The 10,087-nt window shown below is 42.1% G+C and overlaps 1 protein-coding gene across 11 annotated transcripts in view; it reads left to right on the top strand.

Annotated features, from left to right (window-relative positions):
- The window catches only part of CAMK2G (calcium/calmodulin dependent protein kinase II gamma), a 237,098-nt gene extending 227,515 nt beyond the window's left edge, over positions 1-9,583 (top strand). For 5 of the 11 annotated variants that reach the window (XM_026055831.1, XM_026055825.1, XM_026055829.1 and 2 more), the window contains 4 exons: positions 2,006-2,081; positions 2,668-2,762; positions 3,907-4,135; positions 6,824-9,583. In XM_026055831.1, the coding sequence (XP_025911616.1) occupies positions 2,006-2,081; positions 2,668-2,762; positions 3,907-4,135; positions 6,824-6,887 (464 nt within the window). In that variant the 3' untranslated portion in view covers positions 6,888-9,583. Of the gene's footprint in view, positions 1-2,005; positions 2,082-2,667; positions 2,763-3,906; positions 4,153-6,823 lie in introns of all 11 variants that reach the window. The other 6 variants (XM_026055832.1, XM_026055827.1, XM_026055830.1 and 3 more) reach the window with 2 other exon arrangements.
- The last annotated feature ends 504 nt before the right edge of the window (positions 9,584-10,087 follow it).

Here is a 10,087-nt window from a genome sequence, read left to right as displayed (position 1 = left end):
GAGGGGCGGCGGGGAGGTGCTCAGCGAAGAGGGACGCTGAGGGGCCTAGAGTTCCCGCGGCGTGAATATGCGCGGTCTCCTCGCTGGGGATGGTGCACGCGTGGCGGCAGGCTGCGGTAGAGGAAACCTCCTCCCGGGGCTGCCTGTTGGGAAACTCGGAAAAGACAGTGGAACAGCAGTGAGCGTTTCAGGAGGCAGATGTCAGACTTCCATGTCTGTACTGAGGCACGCTTGCTGCCCTGTTGTGTCCTCCCGCAGCGTCAGGTATGGAGCCCTGTGAATTGCACCATGAGCGACAGGCGCGAATGCCTGCCGGGTGAAATCCCGTGGCTTCCCACCCTTTGGAAAAATGGGTCGCCTTCTGTGGGTCAGTTCTAGTGCTCAGTTTGATGAAATGGGCTTGTGCTGAAATACAGGGTGAATGCTGCTGCGTAGCGAATTTGGGAAGGGGATGCAAATCCCCTTGAGATAAGCTAGCACTTGGTGGCTGTGGCCTGCAGATTTCCTCACTCATCCCAAACAGAGCCTTTCCCAGGGGCTTTCTCTTCCAGGTGGTGCACATTTGCATGCCCTCTGCATGGGGAGGGAGATCCAGTGTGTAGGCACAGCTTCATGGGGAAACAACACCTTGTAAAAAATATTTTTCATAATAGACAAAACCCGTTGTGCCCTTTTGATACGTTCCCTGCATACATCATTCTATGTACAGAAATGTGATGTTACAGCCCTAGTGGCAAAACCTCCCTTACTGTCGTGAGCCAGTTGTCTTCTGAGATGTTTCTGTGGCTAGCTGGGCAGTATAAATCTCTTACTGGATTTCCAGAATAGGTGCAGGCACCTTTCACAGCCAATGAGATTGTCTTCTTGTTGGTCTTCAGCTGTGCTTCTCAATGTTGGGATGAGATATACGTGTGGATGAAGTTTAAGGGGGAGGGTAGTTCAAACTAGCATCTTCTGGCATCTAGTGTAGAACTGATCTTCCCTGACTCAAACATTTAAAAGATGGTAGGTGAGATTTAAACATCATTCCCCTAATAATAGGCATCTGAGATATCTCAGATGAGATTTCCAGAGGTGCCTGCTTCTTTTCAGAGACTAAAGGAGAGACAGTCAGGTGACTATTTCTGTTTCAGACACCTACATTTTAGATGTCACCTAAGTCAGGGCAGATGAATTGAAGCCTCAGTGGGACCTGGGTTATCAGCTGTGGGAAACTGAGAGAAGAGAGCAGAGAGGTTCTGGCCAGAAAGTGATTGAATCCACAGTAGACTGCTAGTCAGCTGTCTTCGTTCATCGCAAAGTCCAGTGAGCTGGGCTGAGTTAATGGCAGTGCTGTCAGAGTGCTAAAAAAATCTGCCATAGGCAGAAGCTAGCTTCCTGAAGAACAGAGTGTGTACTACAGAGTGTGTACCTGTTGGTCCAGCCATCCATCTTGCTTTGATTGTCTTTCTAGCTTGCAGAAGTTACCCCTACACGTCCCAATTGCTTATTTGCAGCACTCATAATGTCTGGTGTATTGGTGATGGTGACAGGCAAGTTGTTGGGAGACTTTTTCTAATTGGCTTGATCTATGCAGTGGCCGTTCTTGTACGGCTACTGTGGCGAAGAGTTTCCCCTTCTTACAGCTGCCAGACAAGTGTTTCACGTTGGTGGGTTTACTGACATTCAGTGGTCAGACTCCCTAGAAGCACCTAGAGCTGTCATTCAGGATACAGCCCTGGTTACTGAGACAGACCTTTCTAGAAGAAAAGTTGAACAGGATAAGATATCTTTATTTCCCCTTCTCTCTGCATTATAGGATCACCATTCCCTTTTCATACCACTGTTCCCCTACCCTTATATGGATGGCTGTCATTACTGCGCGTTTCCAGAATGCAGGGAGCAGCATCCTATGAGATCCAGACTACTGGTGTGCTGCAAATTGCTTGTAGGAATCACCCACTTAGCCCCATATTCCCATTCAAGTCCTATGCACAGTTAAATTGCTCTTTCTTCTTGTCCGCAGTGCGTAAGCAAGAGATCATTAAGATAACAGAGCAGCTGATAGAAGCCATCAACAATGGAGACTTTGAGGCATATACGTAAGTATAGTTGGTTAGTGCGTAGATGACTTCTGACAGGTCGTTTATCAGTTTGTGCACAAGTGACGTACTGGCTCCTGGGTAAGAGTAAGAGTCATCCGGCCATGCGCAGTAGAAAGGATCATGCATTTTAGCCTCCATCAATTGTAGTCAGGATATGGTTGAGCTCTCTTTATATGAGGTTCAAGTAGTAGCCAGGTATCAAGAAGCAAGAGTGACGAAAGCAAAATACCCTTTTGTAAGGGAGGGGAGAGCAGTGAGATGGGCAGAGAGTGAAGAAATGGAAACAGTTTGTATGCCAGAAATGCAGAGACATGTTTTATGTGAAATTCCAGCTAGCACCAGTTCTGTGTTGCTGCAGTAGGCCTCAGTCCTCCAGGGACTTCATCCTCAGAGTAAGGAAATTGCTAGGCGTACACAGGGTGCTAGTCACATGCCTTACCAGCTCTTCACTGTGTAAATAGTCTTTGGGTTCAAATGCAGGCTGTAAGGCTGTGGTGTGTTTTTTGTTTTTGTGTGTGTGTGTGTGTGTATATATATATATATATATATATATATATATATATATTTTTTTTTTTTTTTTCAGGAAAATCTGTGATCCTGGTTTGACCTCATTTGAACCTGAAGCACTGGGGAACCTCGTTGAAGGAATGGATTTCCATAAGTTTTACTTTGAGAACTGTGAGTGGGTAGATTTGGTAATACCAACAGCCTTCTCTCTCATCTTCTTTTATACCATAACTTTGGCATTTGGGGGGAAAACTGCCATTGTTTTCGCAGGCTRTCTGAAAACCAGCAAGGGCTTGATTCTGTGTGGATTGTGAGGCATTCATAAGAGCCAGCATGCTTTCTTTCCAAAGCCTTTTTTAGCAACAGTTTCATTTCTAACTCCCAGTTCCCTTCGCTACAGAGGTACAATTTGCCTGGTGCAAATATTTTGTGAGCATGGAATGAAGGGGTTTTAAAAGGTTGAGGCACTGGATTTCCTGCTGATATGGAAATGGAAAAATGAACATGTATTGATGGAAATAGCCTGTATATTTGGCGTAGGCATGCTATATGGTCACATATAAAGATAGTCATGCACAAATCACTGTCATGCCTTCAGTTTGAGTTCTCCCTGGACTGGTTCAGATCTCTAACACCTAATGAACCCCTTATGTGGATACAAGGGTCACCTTGTCAGCCAGGGACAGGAGAGTTGAGAGAAATGCTGTCACTTATAGTGATATGGGTTGCATGCACTCCATAGTTGCCTCCCTTCCTGGATGTCTCCACAGGGTGAGATAATTGAAAAGTTAAATCCTGAGCTGTTTAATTTGTTTTATTTGGGGGGTTCGTTCAAGGTCCTTAGTAGGCAATTCTTAGTGCTAAGTATGCAGAGAGATCGTGTCTCTCAAGTGGCTGTTCTGGAGTGATTTTTCACTTCTCTGGGGCCTGCTCATATTTAATGCAGGCCTAGCTAAAAGGTTTCCTGATTATTGACTCTTTTGTAGCAATATTGTGATAATTAAAAGGTCTTTTCCTATAACTGAAGAAACAACACCACTGATGTTGAAAGAGTGGCTAGTATGCTTTGCAGAAGAAGTGCGAGCAAAGGGGCCAGAGGATTCTAGGGAATAATAAAGGCCCGATTCTGAAGTAGAAGGACAGGTGATAGGGGAAAGAATTGCTTGGATTTTGCCTGGAAAATTGCAGGAGCAATTTTTGTTGTGTCCCAGAATCCAGCTGGAGGTAAGTAGAATACAAAAGTGTCGGAGGGGCAGGGAAGATGTTTCTTCTCTTAATGGTAAAATGAAGCTGATGGTTTTGCATGTTCTGCCAGTACTGTCGAAGAACAGCAAGCCAATACACACCACCATCCTGAACCCCCATGTCCATGTCATTGGTGAAGATGCTGCCTGCATCGCCTATATCCGCCTGACACAGTACATCGATGGCCAGGGCCGGCCCCGCACCACGCAATCTGAAGAGACCCGCGTCTGGCACCGCCGTGATGGCAAGTGGCTGAATGTCCACTACCACTGCTCTGGAGCCCCTGCAGCACCTCTCCAGTGAGGATCAAACGTGGGTATGGACTATCGGGGAAGGAGTCTGTCATACACATAGCTGAGGCTGCTGTATGTGGGAGTTCAGTATCACAAACGCAGACTGCTTGAGTGTGTTTAGCTGGCTGTGAGAAAACTGTGGTCTAGTTGTCTGCAGGCTAAAAAAATCCCACTAATCAGCTGGTGTTCCTTTCCCTAAGTCCCTTTCTTATGGATTCAGTAGGATTATCTGCCATTCCCAACAAACTGGAGTCTTGTACCAGATAGTTTTGCCTGAGGGCAGCTACCCCTGTACCAGCAGTGCTTCCTCTCACATACTCATCTCTGTGCTTGGACAGAGTGCTAATCCTGGTCTGCAGAGCAGAGGGGAAGAGTACCTCATGGGGTGCACAGCTTTGCTGTTTCCCAGGTGTCAGGGATTTACCTTTCCAGTCCTTTAGTACAGACATTTTTCTAAGAATGTCAGACTCTAGAAAACATATCATAAAATCTATATGCTACAATTGCTATGTCATAAGAGTAAATATCTGTTCATACAAATTTTACTACCAACTTTGTGATTAGTAAATGCTATTCAGTGCACAGTGTTGAGAAAATGTGGAGGAAAAGAAATCTAAAGAAATAATAATATCAGAGAATTTAAAATATCCCCCAGGTAGCTTGCCATAATTCAGCATGGGAAGAAGCTTTAATTATAAAATTTGACATGAACAAACAACTGTTTTCTGTTCTTGAAGGACAGCAGTATGGTTGCATTTACTTTTGAAACACTCCATTTAAACATTTGGGTTTGTTTATTGCCTTACTCATATCTCTTACTTAGATATACAAAGTCTTTCTGCCTCCTTTTATTGTATGCTGAAGTGTTATGTCACAGTAATTTTACAGATCTAAGTTCCCTGATCTTAAGACCTTTTTACTGGTCATCTTCTATTTAAAAGCAAACACAAAAACTTCTAGAACTTAGAGGTTTTATCAGTTGTTTGTGTTGATGCACCTGGGAAATGAGCTTATTTTATTGTGGTCATTTCACAATAAACGATTCAAGTATAGTTACTACTTGAGTCTTAGTCCTGTGTACTACTTAAGACTAAGCCAAGAACAGTTTTTACTCTTATGTGTTGTGAGGGATTTGGCCCTATTGAAGGCAGTAGAAAGGAATGTGAACCACCATGAGCAAGTCTCAGAGAGGTCACAGATGGAATTTGAAGAGCAAAAGCCAGTTGGGGTGCATCAGAAGGAGGAAGCTTTGAAGGGAGCTGGTCAATCAGCTGTATTTCCAGGGAGTAAAGCAATGAGAAGGATAAAGCCTTTGCAGGGAAACAAAAATAACTTATTTGCATCAGTTTGCATCAAAGAGATGTTGAGGGAGACTTCTCTCCTGGATTTAGTCTACTGTGAAGTCTCAAAAAAGATGCAGAACAAATTACTGAATTAAAGATCAGTACAACTCAGTGGCTATGCCTAGGAGTTCTGAGGAAGCTTAGGAATGAAGAGTCTTAGCTGCTAGAGAAGAGGTATGTTTCCTTGACTCAGCTACTGAAATGTTGCACCTCATCCAAAAGTATGTTTTGGAGAGCTTCTGAAAACTGCAGAGTAGGAGCCATTTCCAAAACACAGAATGTTGGTTAAAACAATATTTTAAAAAACCCATAAACTAAATTGAAGTATTTGCGTGCATTTTGGGGTTCCAAAGGAAGAGTAACCATGTGCAATTACCAGTGGGGGCAGTGTGGCCAGCGGGATCAGCCATGTGAACACATCACATCATTTTGGAGCAACAGTTCAAGTGCAGAAAAGGATAAGGATGAAGAAGGAATGAAGTGGATGATAATACTTAAATAGAAACATGGAAAGAGTTCAGTTTTGGCTAAGTCACTTTAAAAGAAAACTGTAGTCTTAAAAGAAGTCTGAGAATAATCAGAGAACTTTGGTGTAGAGAAAGAGTAGGAATCAAGAAGGGAGAGGACTAATAAGATAGTTTGCGAAAAAGATTTGCAAACCTAAGAAATGGTAGAARGAAGCTAAACAGAAGATCTTGGTTACTCTTTCATGCCAGGGAGATGATAATGAACATGAAAAGAAACAAACTTAAAACTAATAAAAATAAACTCAGTTATTTGACACAAAATTAGTCAGAAGAAGCCTTTGCTATAAGCTGTTGCTGGGGCTACACCTTTGCAAAACTGAAGAAAAGACAGTATCTGTATAGATGTTGAGAACTTCCAGAGACAAAATTGCTGCGGACTTCATACATTCAGAGAGAGAGAAAGAATAAATATTCCTAATCAAGGCAAAAGCCAATTTGGAGTGAGGCACAAACTGTTCCTTAGGAATAAATTCTTTGATCACTCCTTGGGAAACTTCTTTGACTTCTGAGACATATCACTGTTAGATAGTGGACCCCACTCTGGTCCAGTCAAGCAAGTAATATGTTTTAGCAAGTAATTGGTTTTCATTGGTATACGCACCCAACTGGAAGGGAAAGTGTGCTCTTCTTGTCTTCGGGGCTCTCCTAACCAGCCCTAATCTGTTTTGTGTCAGGAAGGGTTTATCCCTGTGCCCAATAATTAATCTGTAGAAAAACTTGTTTTATTAATTGTGTACAGCTAACTTCTGGCTTTATTTCCTTCCATCTTTCATCCCGTTCTCCCCTGTCCTTTCTGGGTGGATGCTACATCTTCCTGACTGCAGCAACTTGTGGAGATACTCAGCTGGAGGGCAAAATCTTCTTAGCAAGCAGCTCTGGAGTGCCTGAGCGACAGCAACGGTCGTGTCTGTTTGACGTTAAAAAATAAATAAATACAAATTACAAACAGGCAGCAGCCAAATGCACGAAACCCTGCATGCATCTGATGCTCCAGGCGCTGCCTTTCTGTTGTTTTCCATGGATCCATCGTGTCTGTTTCTGCTGTACGAAGGTGTTTTTAAATCTTAAAAAAAAAAAAAAAAAAAAAAAGACATGTTGTTTGTATAAAATAACAAAAAACAGGAGTAATGCTAAATAAATGACAGATTATCCAACACGCCCCCCTCTCCCAGGGCTAAGAAAATGGCAGCAGCTGGAACATCTTGCAGAAATGAAGTGAGGGGAAAGCAAAAGTGAAGGAGAGAGAAAGAGAGAGAGGGAGAGCAAGAAGGAGGTGGCTTGAGCAGCGGATTGCTGAACTGTGCTCCGCAAAGCCATGGTGGAAGCTAACATTGCATTCAGGCTGTGCTGTGACTTTAATCAGTGAGAGGTGGCGAGGAGACCCCAGAGGAGCCACTGTGAAGATTGGGGTTCAAGAGAGAGTAAAGACACTTCTCTTCCTGTTGCCCAGCAGACTGACTTCAGCCTGAGTTTCTTCTTCTGCACAGCAAGAACGCTATGGAAAGCTGGTTGCTCGGCTGCTGGATCCCAAAACAGACTTTTTTTAAAAAACAAAACAAAATGAGATGTTGATTTAAGACTAAAGGTGAAAGTAGGGATAAATAAAAGTGGGTTTAAGTAAATATAGCTTAAATAGAAGCTTGCTCTTCAGAGATGCTGGTTTTAGAAGCAGCCACTACCTGGCCAAACACAGATGTTTGAAGCCAGCTTATTTAATTTAACAAAAAAAAAAAAAAAGGCATTGCGTTAAGAGTGGAGAATTTCGAGGAGGAGGGTACATGTATGGGATTTTCTTTTTCTTTCTTTTTTTTTTTCTTTTTCTCCTTTCTAGTAGCATAGTTGGGATCCACAGTGCTGCAGAACACGTTCCTTAGGAAGCAGACAAGAAACTTAGTGTTATGTTCTTCATGAAGACTTGCACATACACTCCTATATGAGGCATAAATAGCGTGTGTTTTTTATACTGAAATATATGCACCCATAGAGTTAAAGGGGTTTACTGGCCTCCTGTTTGATTTGTTTGTTCTCCGATTAAAATAGCAGTGGGAGCCAGCAACCCCAGCCAGGTGCTTCTCCCTACCACTAACCCATCTGATGTTTGTAAGTGTCATGTTTCCTAGTGTTTATTTGGGTAATTTTTCTATTTTTTACAGTGATGTTGTAACACAGAAAACTATCAGATCAGAACCTCAACAAACTGTAGCCGAAGGACTCCAGGCCACCTCCTGGTGTTGCCTCTGGGTGGTAGAGGATACCTCATGAATTCAGCAGAGGGGAAAGAGAATTAGCACATATGATCTGATGTTTGTCCTTTGGGCCAATTCATCTTCCTTTCTACTCTTTGCTGGAAAGGGAGTCCATTTCCTTTATTCATTAGGTGGGGAATGTGGAATTGTTTTGTTGACCTTACCAAGAATGGATCCTAGCCCCAAGAAGAAAACAGCCTTTCTGATGGACCCTTTCAGTAACAGGATTTGTCTTGACCAAAGGGGAAGGCACAGGCTTATTCATTATTTACAGAAGTTGGGGTGGGCTTTTACCTGAATTTCTTTCTACCCGTAATCATTTTTGGATCTTTCCAGGGAATTGAAGTGATTGCATTGACAGCATACTAAGTATGAGGCAGCCTTTTTACAGACTATGGAAGAGAGGAAAGCTAATTTGGAATTTTAATCCTTATTTAACAGAATGCAGAAAGTAGAAGCTGTTGCACAAAGTGGAGCTGTCACTTTGCACCATATAGCTCTCTGCTCCCTTTGTTAGAGAGGTGCTATCCCACACCAGGATTAGAGCAGCTAACCCAAGATGAAGGAAAAGACTATCCATGCTTCCCAGGGTTTGTCTGAACAAATACACTTTTCTTCCTCCCTCTACCACCCCAGGGAGGAGTGTGGGGATTGAGTCCATAGGGGGCAAACACTAGATTTTATTATTTCTAAACATTTTTGAGACAGCACTAAGCCAGTGAGCGAAGTGGAAAAGTGAAAAGCCTTGCTATTTTATTCTGTTTTTTTTTTTAAAGCCACAAAGAGAGAGCAAACAGGAGATTACAATTATGCAGTTTTAAAAAGATAAATACAAACCATTATGCATGCCTTCTTTAGGTCTGATCTTCCTTGTCTCTTTACCTGATGATTATTAATGATTAAAAAGAAAACCCTCTGTATTAAGTATCTGCATATTTCAGAGTAAATTTAAAAAGAAAAGAACTGTTGGGYTTTTTGGTTTTGCACAGTCTTGGAGACAAACTCTCTTTGGGTTTTTTTGTTTGTTTTGTTTCCTTTTAAGTTAATGAGAACCTTAGCTTGGTATGGCCATTATCAAACACAGCTGTACACCTTTAGCATTCTTAATGTTCTCTTATGGGGCTAATATAAGCATCTATATAATATATATTATAAATATCACATTTTAAACAGGAAATGGAAGGCATTTGATGCAGAATTTTTGCATGATATAGAAATAATTAAAACAAAGTTAGCTAGTGTTTGTTTGTTTGGTCTGAATGTTGGTAGAACCTTCATAGCTTTGTTACAATGAAACCTTGAACTGAAGATATTTAATAAAATAACATTTAAACAGTGCAAAGATTTGAGTGTCATGCTTTTTCTCTTAAACCATGGGACAATGTGGCTTTGGCACTTCTGGGATAAAGTCATTCCACAAAGCTATTTTGGTGTTAGTAGATCATGTGATTAAAAAATCTCATGTCTAAAAAGAAAAAGATAAGCAGTAGCATACCTAAAAGGAAAAGATAGTAGTGTTAATAAAAACAAAGGGACAGTAGAAGCTCCTAAAATGAACATTATGGTGTTTTCCTGACACGACCAGGGAATAGTAGGGAAATGTGGCTTCTTGCCAAAGGCTAGGCTATCTGGAACAGGCTATGTTGTTGCTTCCTTTCTTGCTCTTTGTTTTCCTTGCCAGGATTTCAACTGCTTTGTGGGAGAAACTGTCCTGCCACTGGGTTTGCCTGATTTAAATGTGTTGAATTCAGGTTGGTTGACAGCTATTTTATCTGTTAGCCAGCATGTTTTATGTTCTAGACTGGATGCTCCTGCAGAGGCACTAATCAAACCACTGATTTG

This window comes from Apteryx rowi, unplaced genomic scaffold, assembly GCF_003343035.1.
Source record: "Apteryx rowi isolate R43461 unplaced genomic scaffold, aptRow1 scaffold_126, whole genome shotgun sequence".
NCBI classification, from domain to species: domain Eukaryota; kingdom Metazoa; phylum Chordata; class Aves; order Apterygiformes; family Apterygidae; genus Apteryx; species Apteryx rowi.
Note: the sequence above shows the minus strand (reverse complement) of the source record. Positions and strands in the feature narration are given on the sequence as shown.